General features: G+C 44.9%; 2 protein-coding genes across 2 annotated transcripts in view; both read left to right on the plus strand.

Annotated features, from left to right (window-relative positions):
- LOC141129506 (Fc receptor-like protein 5) overlaps positions 1 to 20,373 on the plus strand; it is a 654,812-nt gene that overhangs the window by 64,994 nt on the left and 569,445 nt on the right. The gene's annotated exons all lie outside the window — the stretch shown is intronic.
- LOC141129507 (cell adhesion molecule CEACAM2-like) overlaps positions 1 to 20,373 on the plus strand; it is a 46,582-nt gene that overhangs the window by 8,840 nt on the left and 17,369 nt on the right. The window contains exons 2-3 of the mRNA XM_073617584.1: positions 10,078 to 10,413; positions 19,009 to 19,260. Of these exons, the coding sequence (XP_073473685.1) occupies positions 10,078 to 10,413; positions 19,009 to 19,260 (588 nt within the window). The remainder of the gene's footprint in view (positions 1 to 10,077; positions 10,414 to 19,008; positions 19,261 to 20,373) is intronic.

Genomic DNA, 20,373 nt, shown 5'->3' on the forward strand with positions numbered 1-20,373 from the left:
TATTCGTCCACATATTTTTGGTAAAAAAAAATGCAATAAGCGCTTATTGTTTGGTTTGCGCAAAAGTTACAGCGCCTACAAAATAGGGGATAGATTTATGGCATTTTTATTAATAATTTTTTAAACTAGTTTTTTTTACTAGTAATGGCGACGATCTGCGATTTTTATCACGACTGCGACATTATGGCGGACAGATTGGACACTTTTGACACATTTTTGGGACCATTGTCATTTTTACAGCGATCAGTGCTATAAAATTGCACTGAATACTGTAAAAATGACACTGGCAGTGAAGGGGTTAACCACTAGTTGACTCGGAAGGGGTTAAGTGTGTTCTAGGAAGTGATTCTAACTGTGGGGGGGATGGGCTGTGTGTGACATGACACTGATCACCGCTCACGATCACAGGGAGTTGTGATCAGTGACAGTGTCATTAGGCAGAATGGGGAGATGCTTGTTTACATCAGCATCTCCCCGTTCTTCCTCACCATGAGACGATTGCGGGTATCCCCGCGGACATCGAGACCTGATCCTACTCATGGAGCTCGCGGCGGGCGCATGCGATGGCACGGCGGCAAATTTAAAGGGACGTACAGGTACGCCCATTTGTGCAGCCATGCCATTCTGTCGACCTAAACAAACAGGCGGCGGTCGGCAAGCGGTTAATAAGACTCGTGGCCACTCATTAAAATTAGAAGAAAAGAGGTTTAACCTTAAACTATGTAGAGGGTTCTTTACTGTAAGAGCTTTAAGGATGTGGAATTCCCTTCCACAGGCGGTGGTCTCAGCGGGGAGAATCAATAGTTTCAAAAAACTATTAGATAATCACCTGAACGACCGTAACATACAGGAATATACAATGTAATGCCGTTTACACACGGGCGGACTTTCCGACCGGATTGGTCCGACGGACCAAATCCGGCGGACAATCCGACTGTCTGTGGTCTGCATCGGACTTCCGACGGACCGTTTCGGTCAGAAATCCGACGGACTTTAGATTTGAAGCCTGCTTCAAATTTTTACGTCGTAACTCCGCGGGACTCAGTTCCTAACGGAAAGCCCGTTCGTCTGTATGCTGGTCCGACGGACCAGATATGACGCCAGGGCAGGGTACTGCATCTCTCAAATTTTCCTATTGCGGCGAGCGCGAGGGGGAGGCGACAATGTCCCTTAGATCTGGTATGGATTTTAAGGGGAACCCCCTACGCTGAAAAAACGGCATGGGGTCCCCCCAAAATCCATACCAGACCCCTATCCGAGCACGCAGCCTGGCCAGTCAGGAAAGGGGGTGGGGACGAGCGAGCGCCCCCCCCCCTCCTGAACCGTACCAGGCCGCATGCCCTCAACATGGGGGGGGTGCTTTGGGGGAAAGCACCTTGTCTCCATGTTGATGAGGACAAGGGCCTCTTCCTGACAACCCTGGCCGTTGGTTGTCGGGGTCTGCGGGCAGGGGGCTTATCAGAATCTATCAACCTATGTGAATGAGTATGGGATACATTGTACCCCTACCCATTCACCTAGGGAAAAAGTGTCAATAAAAAAACACACTAGACAGGTTTTTAAAGTAATTTAGTAGACAGCTCCGGGGGTCTTCTTCCGACTTTGGGGGTCTCTCCGGCCTCTTCTTCCGATGTCCGGTGCTTCTCGGCTCTCTCCGGCCTCTTCTCCAGATGTTCGGTTCTTCTCCTGGTGTTCGACCTCTTCTCCCGCTCTCCGGGAGAAGAGGCCGAGAGAGAGCGTCATGTCAACATCGGAAGAAGAGAAGAGGGGAGAAGACGACGAAGAAGACCGGGCCACCGCTAACAAAAGAGCTGCAAAAGAGCAGAAGATAGCGGAGGAGCCCGGCAGAAGAACCGGAGAGCGGGAGAAGAGGCCGAACATCGGGAGAAGAGGCCGGAGAGAGCGGAGAAGAACCAAACATGGGGAGAAGAGGCCGGAGAGACCCCCGAAGTCAGAAGAAGACCCCCAGAGCTGTCTAATAAATTACTTTTAAAACCTGTCTAGTGTGTTTTTTTATTGACACTTTTTCCCTAGGTGAATGGGTAGGGGTACGATGTACCCCATACTCATTCACATGGGGGGGGCCAGGATCTGGGGGCCCACTTATTATCCCGGATTCCGATAAGCCCCCCGCCCGCAGACCCCGACAACCAATGGCCAGGGTTGTTGGGAAGAGGCCCTTGTCCTCATCAACATGGGGACAAGATGCTTTGGGGTGGGGGGGCCCGCAGGGCTCCCCCCTCCCCTAAAGCACCCACCCCCCCATGTTGAGGGCATGCGGCCTGGTACGGTTCAGAAGGGGGGGGCGCTCGGTCGTCCCCACCCCCTTTCCTGACCGGCCGGGCTGCGTGCTCGGATCGGGGTTTGGTATGGATTTTGGGGGGACCCCATGCCGTTTTTTCAGCGTAGGGGGTTCCCCTTAAAATCCATACCATGACCTAAGGGCCTGGTATGCCCCGCGACGGGGCTCGTAAGGTGTCAATCTCGTTGATAAAATCGGCGAGATTGACTTCCTTTTCTAGTCCCATAGTACCCGAGTCATGTTCAAAATGAACGGACTTGTTCGTGTGTGGGCAAGTCCGTTCATTTGGAAAGTCCGCCCTAACTCCGTCGGGAAATAGGTCCGTCAGAAAGTACGGTTGTGTGTAGGCAAGTCAGTTCGTAAAAAAAGTCCGGCGGAAGTCTATCAAAAGTCCGTCAGAAAGTCCGTTGGACCAGTCCGGTCGAAAAGTCCAACCGTGTGTACGTTGCATAATACTGACATATAATCACACACATAGGTTGGACTTGATGGACTTGTGTCTTTTTTCAACCTCGCCTACTATGTAACTATTATATTGTGTATATATACTGTAGATCTAGAATAAGAGACTAAACATTATTCCATATATCAAATGTAAAACAATAATACTCTCCACCTCTCTCAAACATAAATCACTCATATACACAATATGTGTAATCTCCTACACTGATAACTAATCAACATAACAATTGTATAACGTTAGTAGGAGTGATTCCAAAACACTTCATAAAATCTCGGTGATCCTCCAAATGGAAGATAATTGTTCATTTAATTCCGAGGACTGAGCCAGTAGGTGAATCAATTCTTCCAAATGGAAAACAAACATATACAGGGCTTAGATCCAGAGATTGAAGCAGTGAGTAGATCGGTTGGGTATTCCAAGGTATATAAAGCAAAGAATCTTCAGGTATTAATGAAAGTTGCAGAATGTATTGATGGTGGGCACTATGGAGCCTCAGATGATGCCCTTTTATGCCGTGTACACACGACCGGACTTTCCATCAGAATAGACTCCGACGGTCTTTCCAACGGAGTTCCGACGGAGTCCCGCTGAAACGGACTTGCCTACACACGATCGCACCAAAGTCCGATCTTGTTCAATAGCCAGTAGCCAATAGCTGCCCTTGCGTCACTTTAGGTCCGTCGGACTAGCATACAGACAAACGTTTTTTTCGATAGGAATTGAGTCCGTCAGAAAGATTTGAAACATGTTCTATTTTTAGGTCCGTCAAAATAGGTCCAATGAAGGCCCACACACGAGCGGAATGTCCGACGGAATGATTCCTTCGGACCTTTTCTGCCGGAAAGTCCGGTCGTGTGTACGCGGCATAAGCCATATTTATAGGGCGCTGTGCTCCACAGGAGGATATATAACAGAGCCTGTATGTTTCCCACAGATAGCTAGGCTCATATTCCACTGCAAACACCTCCCTCCATGCCAATAGGAGCTCATTACAGAAAGCCATGGGCATACAAAGCTTGGATCTTACATGGATTTCATATACAATCATGTACAGTATCCAGAACTCAGGTCCATATATTCCATATGATCAACCTAAAGCCAATGTTTGTATTCCACATGGTAGTCTCCGGCTCCAAACAAAGTAAACATGATATTGTATATGTGTATTTATTATACTGATTAGTCCATAGAAATAAATGAACAGTTGCGCTAATTGTTGCAATCCATATTCAAAATCAAAAATATATAAACAGTGCCATCAACATTATTTCACTTCTTCCTTAAAGTGTGCAGTGATCTAATAGATCCACTTGTGAAGTGACTTTCATATTGGGAGTGTGCTACCAATCATTTCTATTGGTGGATTCAATAACAGATCTGTTCTCCGGAGTCTATTGGTTCCTTATTTGAGCCATGCGGATGGAATGTTATTGATTGTAAATGATAAATGTGATTATGTAAGCCATTGCAAAGTGACAACAATGGCATTTGCTTCCAAAGTAACATATGGAGACTCGGTTGGCATTGGGTTCACTATAAAGTCTGTCAGAGGCTCCTTACCATGATCGGAGATGTGGTGTGTCAGACTGACACGCCACACTCGCGATCGCTGCTCTGTGTGCCCCCCACAGGCATGCGTCATCGCGTTGGGAGGAGAGCGCCATTGCTGGACTGAGGCCTGTTGGGGTGAGCTAAACCTTATGAGAGATTGTTGCTCTGGATAGAGCGGTGAGCGGTGCACATAAACCTGTTTGCTACAGAGACTGAGCTTTACCAGTGTGTGCAACAGTGTTACAAGACAAGCCGGTCACTTCTCTGTTTGATTTGCCTTTTTGCTAAATAAAGATACTTTTACTTTACTGGACAGTCTCTGAGCTGGCTGTTCACCCCTCTAATACCTTACCAGACATCTCAAGTCTCCCGCATTTGGCTGTGATCTCCCGGACACCCACGAGCGCAGGGCAATCTCCCGAACACCCACGAGTGCAGGGCGATCTCCCGAACACCCACGAGCGCAGGGCGATCTCCCGAACACCCACGAGCGCAGGGCGATCTCCCGAACACCCACGAGCGCAGGGCGATCTCCCGAACACCCACGAGCGCAGGGCGATCTCCCGAACACCCACAAGCTCAGGGCGATCTCCCGAACACCCTCGAGCACAGGGCGATCTCCCGGCTGGGTCTGTCACTGGGTCTGCCACAGACAGACAGAGCAGCTGGAGAGGCCAAATGGAGAATTGCCGCTCTGTCTGTGGCTGAGTGACAGGCGGATGTAAGGCCCTGCTAGCTGAGGCAGAGGGGGGAAAGCCCATACTGCTGTCCCCAGCCTGCTTTGGCTGCTGCATGGGTACTTTTTTCTGGGGGTCGGTCTGGCCGATTCAGCAGGGAAGGAGGTGGGTGGGCTTTCCCCCTCCTGCCTCAGCCCCCCCTTCCTTCTGGAGAATTCTCTGACCGGGATGGCTCACCAGCTCCATTGCAGCTGGGCCCCAGCACCAGCAGCCCAGCTCCAGCAGCCAGACCCCAGGGCCAGTAGCCAGACACCAGGGCCAGTAGCCCAGCCCCAGCAGCTGTGTGATTGGGCTGCATTTAAGAAGAGAAAAAGACGAATGGCTAACCTATGTTAAAGAAACGTGCCACATCCAGTGTTCAAAGCAAAAGCAAGACGGGTTCCCCTAAGTGGACTTCTAAGGCACTCAATTATATCGTATATAGAAAACGTAGCAGAGTATACAAGATCATATAATAGCAAATAAATTTTATTTATGAAAAAACAACATTAAAAGGTTATAATGAAACATTGATTGGTCTAAACAATACGTTTCTATCACCATACAAAATATGTGCATGAAAAAACCTCCTCACACCCAACGCGTTTCGGTATATAGTCTAGTCCTTCTTCAGGGGTGCATAAAGTAAGAGGGGTTCATCTAAGATGTAATTAAAGGTAAATGATCAATAAATTGCCAAAACATGTAAGAGTACAAAAGACTACATGCTTACAATGTTACAGTCGAGCACTTACATAAAGTTAGATGGTTGTTATAATGTTTAAGTATCTTCTCTGCATATAACAACCATACATCACAGTTTAAACAGCATCCATACTACTGACTACCCCAGTTCCTGGACGCACCCCCAGGCACTTATGACGATTCTCCCTGAATCTCATCTATTTTTACTACAGACAGTACTATTAGTACTCCTATGATCAACAGGCATGTATGTCCATACATATATATACATATATATACATATATATACATATATATATATATATATATATATACCTCTCCTGATTTTGTTGAATCCTAGAATACTTAACCCTACTACACATCCAGCACATGGATATACTTTTTTAGCACATTTTTTCTCTACTCCCAGGGATTCCATTTGCCTCAGTATATTCTTCTGTGCCGGTCTCGCTGCCGTGGAGTGCGGGGGGGTCTTCTGCCTCCTAAGGACAGCATTACTCAGCCTACACCCACAGATTTCTCTGATGCCCCCTTTTGTGCCTTAAGACAGCTTTCTCACCGGCTCAATTACTCGGTGCTATCTTAAACTGCAAGTTTTTAATGTGATTTAACGAAGCATTGTAAAACTACCTCACCATCTAACTTTATGTAAGTGCTCGACTGTAACATTGTAAGCAAGTAGTCTTTTGTACTCTTACATGTTTTGGCAATTTATTGATCATTTACCTTTAATTACATCTTAGATGAACCCCTCTTACTTTCTGCACCCCTGAAAAAGGACTAGACTATATACCGAAACGCGTTGGGTGTGAGGAGGTTTTTTTCATGCACATATTTTGTATGGTGATAGAAACGTATTGTTTAGACCAATCAATGTTTCATTATAACCTTTTAATGTTGTTTTTTCATAAACAAAATTTATTTACTATTATATGATCTTGTATACTCTGCTACATTTTCTATATACGATATAATTGAGTGCCTTAGAAGTCCACTTAGGGGAACCCCTCTTGATTTTGGGCTGCATTTATTTGGCACTGGTAAGGCTGCATTTTATTGGGGGGGAAGGGAGGGGGTCGGCACTGGTGCAAAGCATCACCTCCCTGAAATGAGTTTGAAACCTCCCTGAAATTAGTTTTTGCAGGTTGGGATGTCTATATATATATATATATATATGTATGTATATGTATATATATATAAAAAATCTATATATCTCCAAGGCCGGTGCTAACACTAGGCAAACACCTAGGGGCGCCCAGCCACTGGTTTCCCTCCTTGGCTGCAGTATGTAACTAATTCAGTCTCAGGCAGCTTCTCCGTCCGACCGGTAGTGTAATTAGAGGCGCAGTGCAGCACTGGAGCCAACGCTAGAGGAAGCAGAGCTGATGCTTCCTGTACAGCGCCACCTCCTGTCACATGGGCAGGGCAAAGGGGGTGGAGCCAATGGGGGCGGCACAATTAGCTTTCACCTAGGGTGTCAAAAATCCTTGCACCAGCCCTGAGTATCTCACAAAAAAGAGTACACCCCTCACATTTTGTAAATCTTTCCTTCTATCTTTTCATGTGACAACACTGAAGAAACGACACTTTGCTTCAATGTAAAGTAATGAGTGTACAGCTTGTATAACAGTGTAAATTTGCTGTCCCCTCAAAATAACTCAACACACAGCCATTAATGTCTAAACCGCTGGCAACAAAAGTCAGTACACCCCTAAGTGAAAATGTCCAAATTGGGCCCAAAGTGTCAATATTTTGTGTGGCCTCCATTATTTTCCAGCACTGCCTTAACCCTCTTGGGCATGGAGGTCACCAGAGCTTCACAGGTTGTCACTGGAGTCCTCTTCCCCTCCTCCATGATGACATCACAGAGCTGGTGGATGTTAGAGACCTTGCGCTCCTCCACCTTCAGTTTGAGGATGTCCCACAGAGGCTCAATAGGGTTTGGGTAAATATATAAGAATATAGAAAATACACATTGCAGTTGACTGTATGGTAAGACATAATATAAAGTGTCATGGGGTCTATAGTGTAATAAAATGATAAACCTTTGGCATTGTATGATTAGATCGTATATTAGAGTCAAGGCTTGTACATAAGGTGGTTAAAACCCTACATAGAAATCAAGACTGCATCCTATAAATCTCAACGCGTTTTGTGGATTCATTCCATTCATCAGGAGCGGATGCTGGACATTTCTGCAAAAAATATATATGGACACCATTGTAGTCTAGGTTAAAACCCAAGTATTGAAAAAGATGTAAAATCGGGAGGAGAAAAGTTATCCAACCCGAAGTGACTTACATAGAGTGTTGGATTCAGCCTATGTGATACTGTAAATAAGGGAGGGCTAGAGATGTCTATCCCGGGAGCTGAGGTCATAGAGGTCCATAGGAGCATCGGGCACATACACAACTCTTCCCAGAAGGATGAAGGTCTCCATATTGTGCTAAGTAAGAGAAATGAATGTATATGAGTGTGACCAATCAGATGCTGCTACCTCAGAGTGATAGATAGAGCTCATACCCGTCAGGAATGGAGAAAAACCAGAAGATGTGAGTTGGAGAATGTCACCTCGTGTCACCAGAAGGTGAAGATAGAGCACTGAGAGTTTCATGGAGAATTACCTCTCTCCAAAAGAAGCAGAAAATAGAATGAGAGATGTGAATGAATGAAAAGGGAATCCAACGCCCAAGTGAATTCCCTTCTGGTACTACGTGATCCCATGATCCAAGTATGGAGTACAATACCATCAAATAGTGCAGCAGGGAAGCCGATCTGCTCCATGTGGGGATGTATATATGACACCGACATGTCCCCCGGGTAGACATCTGACGTTTGTTCCGTTCCAAATTGAAATTCGGATGAAATTAACATTTTTCGAAAATTGGGATGTACCGAATAGTATAGAATTTCCTCCGAATTTTTATCCGAAATAACAAAGAAAAAAACTTGGACGATATTCGAATTCAAATCGTTTTCGAATAATTTTTGACTAGTTTTTGAATTCAAATAGTTTACAAATTTCTAAAGAGAATAAATTAGAATAGAAAAAACTAATAGAACAAAATATAATAGAAAATAAAAACAGAATAGAATAGAATAACATAGAAAGAATATAATCATCTTCTGAAATTTGAATTCCACATAGAATAAATTTGAATACATAAGAGAATAGAAAAATAATAACAGACTGTAATAGAATAGAAATTAACAATTTCCCAAAACTCAAATAGAATGAATTTGAATTTTGAGTCGAAGAGAATAGATTAGTATAGAAAATAACAATCGTATAGAAAAAAAGCAAATGAATAAAAAGAATATAACCATCTTCCAAAATTTGAATTTTAAATAGAATTTAAATAGAATAGAAAAAAAAATATTGAACAGAAAATAGAATAGAATAAACAGAAAAAGAATACAATGAAACAAATAGAATAGAAAGAATATAACCATTTCCCCAAATTCTAATAGAATCAATTTGAATAGATTAGAATAGGAAGATGGTTATATTCATTCTATTCTATTGATTTTTTTAGATACTATTATGTTATCTTCTATTCAAATTGATTCTATTTGAATTTTGGAAAATGGTTATTCTATTCGAATTTCAGAAGGTGGTTATAATCTTTCTATTTAATTCTATTCTTTTTTTTTTATTCCATGTTGTTCTATTTTTTAAGCTATATTGTTCTGTTTTACTCTATTCTATTCTATTTTCTGTTCTATTCCTTTTATTTTCTATGCTATTTTATTCTTTGGAAAATTATTTGAATTTGAAAACTTCTTGAATCAATTTGAAGATTAAAATTGATTTGAATACGAATTAAGCGAATTCAGAAAATGAATTAAACAAATCTTACTAAACAAATTTTATGTAAATAACTAATCGAAACAAAACACATGTCTCCCCCTCGGGCTTCTCCCAGCGTCACGCTGGCATGATAAATAGTGGGAGGAGTCCGCCGCTAAGAAATTGGAGCCAAAAACCGCCCCCCACACATGAATCAGCCAAGATGGTGGAAAGCACGCCAGCACAGTGACGCAGAAGAATGACATCACACGTGTGGCCCTCATGTGTGGCGCTGATGTGCAAGAGGATGCCAGCCCGCCCCATTCCCCAACGCCCAGAGGGGGTGGATAAGGAGGGATAGGGGGCGGGGTCTGGTGCCCATCGCAGCTCCCGGGTACTAGACAACAAGCCCCTCCCACTGATCCAGATGTTGGATTTTTTATTCATTAGTCTCATGAGATTCCAGATGGTTCTACATCAATGTGTGTTATATGAGGGGGAGGGGAGCGTACACTGTGACCTGACTGGGATCTGTATTCTGTCTGTACAGGAAAATTCCCGGAGGAAATATTCACCCGGCCGGGATCTAACCTTCTCCTCCCCATCAGACGTCATCTCACCCTCAACCATACAGATACAAGGAGATGTGATGAGATTGAATGGAAATATGGAGGCCCAACCGGAAATGATAGCAGCAGAATATTTAGACACAAGGGATGTACACTGAGGAAAAATGAGAGCCCATTATCCAATAGAAGATTATCAGAGAATGGAAGTCTGATCATATCCAATGTGACTCTGGAGGATGACGGGAGATACAGTGTGGAAATATACAACTCTACAGGAGACAATATACAGGAAGATTATTACACCGTCCATGTAGAAGGTAAGTCCATCCAACCCCCACCCCCAGTCCTAGCAGTGTCCTCCCCGCTCTGTGTCTTTATATACACCGTCCATGTAGAAGGTAAGTCCATCCAACCCCCACCCCCAGTCCTAGCAGTGTCCTCCCCGCTCCGTGTCTTTATATACACCGTCCATGTAGAAGGTAAGTCCATCCAACCCCCACCCCCAGTCCTAGCAGTGTCCTCCCCGCTCCGTGTCTTTATATACATCGTCCATGTAGAAGGTAAGTCCATCCAACCCCCACCCCCAGTCCTAGCAGTGTCCTCCCCGCTCCGTTTCTTTATATCCATACATTATATAGTAGGAGATCTGGTATAGGGATGGGCCAAACACCCCCCGGGTTTGGTTCGCATCCAGAACATGCGAACAGGCAAAAAATTTGTTCGAACAAGCGAACACGTTAAAGTCTATTGGACTCGAACATGAATAATCAAAAGTGCTAATTTTAAAGGCTTATATGCAAGTTATTGTCATAAAAAGTGTTTGGGGACCCGGGTCCTGCCCCAGGGGACATGGATCAATGCAAAAAAAAAAGTTATAAAAATGGATGTTTTTTCTGGAGCAGTGATTTTAATAATGCTTAAAGTGAAACAATAAAAGTGAAATATTCCTTTAAATTTCGTACCTGGGGGGTGTCTATAGTATGCCTGTAAAGGGGCGCATGTTTCCTGTGTTTAGAACAGTCTGACAGCAAAATGACATTTCAAAGGAAAAAAGTCATTTAATAGTACTAGCGCTAGTGCCGGCTATTAATGAATTGTCGGTCCAGCAATACACATAAAAGTAATTGAAAGTCATTGAAAAAAAAAATGGCGTTGGGTTCCCCCCCAAAATCCATACCAGACCTTTGAATGTATATAAAGAGCGCAGCGCTGGATTTAAATATACAGTGAAAGATATACAGTGAAAAATATTTAAACAGTGAAAAATATTTTGTTATGTGCAAATAAAACTGTGCACATTAATTACCAAAATAATGTCCATAAATTAAACACAACCAAAATATGATAAAACGTCCATGAAACACGTGAAACACCACTCTGGATATCTGACTTCCACCGCTGTGAGACCCGTCACCAGATAGATTAAAGGCTTACCGGACCGCCTTTTAAAAAAGGCATGAATCAATCACCGCTATGGATGCTATCCCTCTCATGGATGGATCCTGCTGTGAAGCACTAGATGGTTGATCTCAAATCAGTCAGCCATGGAGGAACGCCGATCCCAGTGGTATAGATATCCAAAAAGAAAGGAAGAAATGCTTCGATGGTGTAGTAAATTATTGGTTCCTTTATTAAAATGCCATGATGGCGTTCAACAATACAAAAATCCTTGCAAGGAATGATAAAAACAATTCCGGTAGAAAATGAAAGTCCGCGCATGCGCAGTCCATGCGTGCGTGTCTACCCTACGGCTGTTTCGTCAGAAATGACATCATCAGGGGCACGCCTACACGTCCGCGCATGCGCTTTAAGTACCCGAGCGGCGAAGCGAGGACACTCAGCCATTGGTTATCTAATTACCGGAGATTGGAGACAGCTGAAGCATCACCACAAGTGTTGTTACCCACATGCCTCCATAAATCTTATCCCATGCCATCTTGTGGACAATTAGGTTAATGCTCCAAGCTTGAATTAAATCTGGTATATTAAACCTATTAGGATAAAGAAAAATGGCTGAAGGACAATTCGCATCCCCCTTCAAGTAAAGAACATTTCTTATTAGAATTTCAGAAGAGAAAAAGATTCCTCTCGTTAAAATTAAAACTTAAATTAAAAATTCCAGTATTACAGAGACATAATATAACAAAGCAAAAATTTAAATTCAAATTTAAATCAATATTACAGAAACGTAATATAACAAAGCAGAAGTTTAGCCATATTACGCAAATTATTTTACTAGGAGCTAAAACATCTTAAAAAGTGAAAAATTCATCTAAATATAAGATGATAGCCCCTAAGTGGGAGAAACTTATTTTAAAGGGTTTAATAAAAGCTTAATGGCCCAGTAGCAAGAAAACAAGATCATTTTCTATATAGAGAAAGTCAAAACAGAGGACAATGTTGACCAAAGAATGTGGAGGGGACATCCAAAACAGAGGGGGCGGGGGGGGGAGGAGTCAAGGGCTTATCAACTATTGTTAATAAAACAATTGATGTCCCACTCCACATTCAAACCTGTAGGAACATGACAACCCAATTTGTATATCCAGTTAGTCTCACTTCTGGAAATACTACGTTTACCGTTACTCCCTCGCCAGTGAGGTATGTATTTTTCGAGGGCTAGAAACGTGGTCCCCGTAGGGTCCCTTCTATGTTTAAGATCATAATGTTTTGAAACATTATGTTTGTCAAAGCCCCTTCGGATATTGGCAACATGCTCCCCAAGTCTCACCTGTAGCTTTCTAGTAGTGCGTCCTACATATTCTAACCCACAAGGACATCTCAAGAGGTATACTACGCATTTTGTAGAACAGGTAATAAAAGATTTTATTGGGTATGTGGTGCCTGTTCCTGTGGATGTAAATTCAGTTAACCTTCTGCCCCTGAAAGCATTAATGCTACAAATTTGACACTTTTTACAGGGATAAAAGCCCTTTAGATCACCAAAAAAAGAGGGTCTTACTGGTGGATTTGGAACATTAGGTGCTATAAAGTGCCTAAGGTTAGAGGCTCCCCTAAAGAGCACACAAGGTTTTTCTGTCAATAGCGGCCCTAAAACCCTGTCGTTCTTTATAATATGCCAGTGTCTTTTTATTATGCGTTTTATAGCCCAATGCTGGCTGGAGTAGGTAGTTAAGAACGCTAAACCAAAGTCATCCCTTTGCTCCATTTGTGGTGGTTTGTCAATCAGGAGGGTTTGACGATCCTTATTCCCCACTTCCGCTATTAATGTATCAAGAACTTGGCCATCATAGCCTTTATTCAAGAATCTAGCTCTGAGCACCTGTGCCTCCTCTTTGAAATCTTCCAGCTTGGAGCAGTTTCTCCTGAGCCGTAAAAATTGTCCTTTCGGAACTGCCGACAGCCAGAAACGGTGATGACAAGAGTCAAGAGGAATATATCCGTTCCTGTCTGTCGTTTTGAAATATGTGGATGTGGTGATCACCCCATTTTCTATAGTTATTTTTAGATCCAAAAAATGGATTTGGATGGGGTTAACCTCGTGGGAGAGGACGATGCCTCTGTCATTGTTGTTCAAGAATGACAAAAAAGTTGTGACAGATTCAATGTCACCATCCCATATAAAAAGGACATCGTCGATGAATCTTTTCCAAAAGATAAGCTCATCGCGTCTATTGTGTAATACCACATCCTCCTCCCACTTGGCCATGAACAAGTTAGCCATACTGGGAGCAAATTTTGCTCCCATGGCTACTCCCTTTCTTTGCAGAAAATAGGTTCCATTGTGCCAGAAGTAGTTATGTTTCATCGAAAAATCCAACAGCTCGATCACGAATTTCTTTTGCGTGATCGAGATGTTGGAGTCTCGATGTAGAAAAGATTGTGCCCCCTATCAGGGTTATAGCGTATAGCTGCAGGATATTTCTTCATAGATTTATTTTTTGTACACTTAAGCACAATATATATATTTTTTCATAGATTTATATTTCTTTACAATAATTTACACCTAGCGCAAATTTTTCCTTTTAGAATAATCATACCAGACCTTTATCTGAACACACAACCTGGCAGGCCGCAGGAAAAGAGGGGGGCGAGAGAGCATCCCCCCCACCTGAACTGTACCAGGCCACATGCCCTCAATATGGGGAGGGTGTTCTCATGTTGATGGGGACAAGGGCCTCATCCCCACAACCCTTGGCCGGTGGTTGTGGGGGTCTGCGGGCTGGGGCTTATCGGAATCTGGAAGCCCCCTTTAACAAAGGGAACACCCAGATCCCACCCCCCCCATGTGAATTGGTAAGGGGTACATTGTACCCCTACCATTTCACAAAAAGAAAGTGTCAAAATGTAAAAAAAAAACACAGGAGACGGCTTGGGACAAGTCCTTTATTAAAAATAAAAAAATAAAAAATAAAAAAGAGATTCCAGCGATGTAATCCAATAAATCCATGCTCCTGCTCCAGCGATGTAATCCGATTCTCGATCTCCAGCGATGGATGATCTCCAGCGACTCCAGCGAGGAACACGCAGAGGATCCTGCCTCCACCGGAGGCACCCAGCCAATGGTGCGGCGCTAGCTTGACAGCTCCTATGTAGCTGAGGGCAGGGCCACCCATCATGTGACCCCGTCCCCCTCTGACAAGGGGAAATGCCGGGGTTTCCCAGTGATATTTACGGGTGACCCCGCCCCCTTCTGATGCAACGGGAATCCTGCGTTGCATTGGAGGGGCGGGGTCACCCGTACACATCACTGGGGGGGCTACCCCAAAGCACCCTCCCCATGTGGAGGGCATGTGGCCTGGTATGGTTCAAGAGGGGGGGCGCTCTCTCGTTCCCCCCCCCTTTTCCTGCGGCCTGCCAGGTTGTGTGCTCAGCTAGGGGTCTGATGTGGACAGAGGCGGCTCTAGGCTTTGTGAGGCCTTAGGCAAAACTTAGACATGAGGCCCCACTCAAACTCATAATGGGAAAAATAATTCAAGCGATAAAAAATAACGGTGTCCCCCCCCCCCCCCCCAGCGCTGCCGACTTCCCTCCTCTGCCCTCACGCTGATTGCTGTGGGGGGGGGGGTCTTCAGGATGGAGGCCGGGAAAAGGCCCCTACCTTTTCTAAACGAACACAGTGAGTGATTGGAACTGATTTGTGTTTACTATGCTTTAGTTTATGAATTAACAGGAGCCTCTGTCTCCTGTTCATTTATCTGCGATGCAGCTGAGGCTACAGAGAAAGGAACTGGGAAATGTGTTTCCTCATTTCCTTTCTCTGTCTTAAGTGAGACTTCAGAGGTATGTTTAGACCCCTGATATCTCTCCAAAGAAACCAAAAAAACTCTCACCAAAAAAAACTTAAAAAATAAATAAAAAGATTGTAAAAAATAAATAAAAACACTGTAAAAAAAAAAAAAAGAAAGACTAAAATTTCTAATCAAACTAAAAAGCCATGCCCAATAGGTAGCATAATTTAGCCACACATACAAATGTTTCTGTATGGCATGGGTCACCCTCTCCCTAGTAGGGGCCCCTACTGTACAATGGCGGTAAACTTGAATAGGAGAGGAAAGTGGAGGGTATGTGGGCAGGTAGTTTGTACATGAGAGGAGTGCGCAGTGTATGGTGGGGGGTAGTATGTACATAAGAGGGGTGCGGAGTGTGTGGCGGTGGGTAGTATGTACATGAGAGGGGTGCGGAGTGTATGGTGGGGGGTAGTATGTACATAAGAGGGGTGCGGAGTGTGTGGCGGTGGGTAGTATGTACATGAGAGGGGTGCGGAGTATATGGTGGGGGGTAGTATGTACATAAGAGGGGTGCGGAGTGTGTGGCGGTGGGTAGTATGTACATGAGAGGGGTGCGGAGTGTGTGGCAGTGGCTAATATGTACATGAGAGGGGTGGGGAGTAGTATGTACAGGAGAGGGGTGCGGAGTGTATGGAGGTGGGGATTATGTACATGAGAGGGGTGCAGAGTGTATATACATGAGATGAGTGGTGGGTAATATGTACAGGAGAGGTGTGTGGAGTGTATGGCGGGGGGTAGTATGTACATGAGAGGAGTGCAGAGTGTATATAGGTGGGTATTATGTACATGAGAGGAGTGCAGAGTGTATGGCGGTGGGTGGTATGGATGAGAGGGGTGTGGAGTGTATGGCGGTGGGTAGTATGTAAATGAGAGGGGTGCGGAGTGTATGGTGGGGATAGTATGTACGAGAGGGGTGCGGAGTATATGGTGGGGGTAGTATGTACATGAGAGGGATGTGGAGTGTATGATGGGGGTAGAATGTACGAGAGGGGTGTGGAGTGTATGGTGGGGGTAGTATGTACATGAGAGGGGTGTGGAGTGTATGATGTGGGTAGTATGTACATGAGAGGGGTGCGGAGTGTATGGTGGGGGTAGTATGTACATGAGAGGGGTGTGGAGTGTATGATGGGGGTAGTATGTACATGAGAGGGGTGCGGAGTGTATGGTGGGGGTAGTATGTACATGAGAGGGGTGTGGAGTGTATGATGTGGGTAGTATGTACATGAGAGGGGTGCGGAGTGTATGGTGGGGGTAGTATGTACATGAGAGGGGTGTGGAGTGTATGATGGGGGTAGTATGTACATGAGAGGGGTGCGGAGTGTATGGTGGGGGTAGTATGTACGAGAGGGGTGTGGAGTGTATGGTGGGGGTAGTATGTACATGAGAGGGGTGTGGAGTGTATGATGGGGGTAGTATGTACATGAGAGGGGTGCGGAGTGTATGGTGGGGGTAGTATGTATGATAGGGGTGTGGAGTGTATGGTGGGGGTAGTATGTACATGAGAGGGGTGTGGAGTGTATGGTGGGGGGTAGTATGTACATGAGAGGGGTGCAGAGTGTATGGAGGTGGGTAGTATGTACATGAGAGGGGTGCAAATGTATATAGGTGGGTAGTATGTACATGAGAGGGGTGCGAGTGTATATAGGTGGGTAGTATGTACATGAGAGGGGTGCAGAGTGCATGGAGGTGGGCAGTATCAAATACACCACTGGCCACTGATGCATTCGTTAATTAACCCCTTTGGGCTGCATTAGTGCGTCAGTGTTAAATTAACCCCTATTTGGTGCAGCATGAAAGGGTTCATAAACACTGATACTGGTGTCACTAATGCAGCACAAAGGGGTTTTAACTGCCACTGGTCACTAATGTATAGTAATGCAATAATACCCTCCATGCTGCATATTACAAATACCAATGTAAATTACCCCCCCCCCAAAGAGTTAAACACTTCAGGCAGTTCACAACAGTTCCTTAGGAAAGGTTTTAAGCCTCTGCACTTTTGCACGGGGCATCACTGGCTCCTTGCGGGTCTTTGCAGCAGCACTCTCCTCTGCCCTTTCATCCCGGCCTGTGAATGACATCACGCCGGGTGGGACTAGGAAGCTCCTGCAGGGCGGAGATCACTTCGCCTGACAGGGAAGTGAATGAGTCGGTCGGTTGGACACACAGCATACTCGCACTGCTCTGCTGCAGACAGTGTACCGGCGGTGCAGACTGCGGAGCAAGCGGCATTTTTACAAGGCCTCCCTGCCCCCTGGCTCAGTCCGCCTCTTTGTCCTGGCGGGTTCAGCAGCGGCCGGCCCGGCAGCTCCGCCTCCACCTCCTCTACAATTCCGCTGCAGCAGGCAGCGCAGTATACGAAAGATCGCGAACCTTTATCTCATTCTCCCACACACATCAGGCAAATTAGGTGGCTGCGAGGCCCCTGGGAAAGCGAGGCCATAGGCGGCCGCCTTTTTTGCCTAATTATAGAGCCACCTCTGGATGTGGATTTTAGGGGGAACCTCATGCCATTTTTTTTATTTTGGCGCAGAGTTCCCCTTAATATCCATACCAGACCTGAAGGGCCTGGTAATGGAATTTTGGGGGACCCCCATGCATTTTTTTTTTTTTAATGACTTTCAATGACTTATGTGTATTGTCGGGACCAACAATTCATTAATAGCCGGCACTAGCGCTAGTACTTTTAAATGACTTTCTTTTCCTTAGAAATGTAATTTTGCTCTCGGACTGTTCTAAACACGGGAAACATGCGCCCCTTTACAGGCATACTATAGACACCCCCCAGGTATGAAATTTAAAGGAATTTTTAACTTTTATTGTTTCACTTTAAGCATCATTAAAATCACTGCTCCCGAAAAAAACGAACGTTTTTAAAACTTTCTTTTGCATTGATACATGTCCCCTGGGGCAGGACCCGGGTCCACAAACCCTTTTTATGGTAATAACTTGCATATTAACCCTTAAAATTAGCACGTTAGATTTCTCCCATAGACTTTTAAAGGGTGCTCCACGGCTTTTCGAATGTGCCGCAAACACCCCAACAGGCGAACAGCCCATGTTCGAGTCGAACTCATGTTCGACTCGAACAGATAGCCCATCCCGAAACTGGCAGAGACGTATGTACAATGTCCTCTGATTACTGCCCCATCCTCACCATTCCCTGTGGATTCACATCTGCAGTGCTCAGCCCTCCTGAAGTTGCTGTGATCTGAACTGTGCTGTGCCTTCTGCTCGGGGTCCCCATGTGGTAGATGTGACCATTGATGGCGGGGTGACAGATCCCCAATGGAGGGCGGAGCTTCTGCCAACACCAACCAATCAGGTTTCACCTCTTACGAAAGAGTCATCTCTAATAGGAGTTTCTGTCATATTTCAGGTTGTCAGTAATATAATGAGCTTCTTCAGTAGATTCTAAATGTTTTGTCAGCAAATAAAAGTTGTGTGGGGTGACAACCCTGATGGGGGTCACATGACTGAAGAAAATGGGTGTAATGTTAGTGGGGGGATTTAGTGTTTGGGGGAGGGGTGCACACAGACACAATCTATCTCCTCCAGTCTCCAGGAAGATGTCTGCACACCTGATTATAGGTAAGGATGGGGGAGGGGCATGCTGTGTATATATTGGATCTGATCAATGGAAATGATTGTCTCTCTCAGTTCCAGTATCGGTTCCGCTCCTCCATGTCTCATGTCCCCGGAATGGCAGTGCTGAGATCTCCTGCAGGGTGGAGGAGGGGACTAAGCCAAGTATCCATCTATCTGTGATTGGAGGATCCCAGGAGAGGTATTCCACATCCGCCAATAACATTACAGCCTTTGTGGGGTCACCGGAGCCCTGGAACATCACCTGTACTGTGGAGAATGGGGTCAGCCGGTCGGAGAAGAACAGAGCCGGGGTCACCTGTCCAGGTGAGGAGACATCAGAAGTGGATGGAGAAATGTCTATAGATGACAATATACAGGGATTTTCTTCTAAGAGACCAGGTGTAGATACCCCTCCTTTCTATTCACCCCTTGTCTCCGCCCCCTACCCAGCTCCAGGCACCGTTCCTTGGTTCCACCCCCTACCCACCTCCCAGTACTCCCCCTTTTAGAGAATACAGAACCATTCATTTTGGGATGCCATGTAATTTGTATGAATTATAATTTGTATCCAATCAACAATAGACCCCTCCCAGCAACAATAGACTCCTCCCAGCAACAATAGACTCCCCAGTAACAATAGATCCACCCCTTCAACAATAGATCTTCTCCAGCAACAACTGATCTCCCAGCAGCCAGCAACAGTAGACCTCTCCCTCAACAGTAGATCCCTCCCAGCAACAACAGACCCCCCCCCAGCAAAAAAATACCCCACAGTAACAATACATCTACCCCAGCAAAAATAAACCCCCACCATCAACAATTGATCTCCCAACAGCCAGCAACAATAGACCTCTCCCTCAATAAAAGATGCCTCACAGCAACAATAGATCCCCTAGTAACAATACACCACCCAGCAAAAATAGACCCTCCCGCAACAATAGACCCTCCAGCACACCCCACCACCCCTTGACATTACATACACTGAGTACTGGAGGTTCCGCAACTGCGTTCCCCCTGAATAAAATCCCTGACAATATATATATGTCTGCAATCCAGTAATAGGGATGGGCGAACGGTTCGTCCAGAGCATAAGTTCGGGCCGAACTTTGGTTGTTCGGATGTTCTGCGAACAGCGAACAATATGCGGTGTTCGGGGCAAATTCGAAAGCTGCCGGAACACCGTTAAAGTCTATGGGACATTAACATGAAAAATCTAAAGTGCTCATTTTAAAGGCTTATATGCAAGTTATTGTCATAAAAACTGACTTTTTTTCGGGAGCAGAGATTTTTTTAATGCTTAAAATGAAACAGTAAAAGTGAAATATTCCTTTAAATATTGTGCCTGGGGGGTGTCTATAGTATGCCTGTAAAGTGGTGCGTGTTTCCTGTGTTTAGAACAGTCCGAGAGCAAAATGACATTTCTAAAGGAAAAATTGT

This window comes from Aquarana catesbeiana, linkage group LG02, assembly GCF_042186555.1.
Source record: "Aquarana catesbeiana isolate 2022-GZ linkage group LG02, ASM4218655v1, whole genome shotgun sequence".
Classification (NCBI taxonomy): domain Eukaryota; kingdom Metazoa; phylum Chordata; class Amphibia; order Anura; family Ranidae; genus Aquarana; species Aquarana catesbeiana.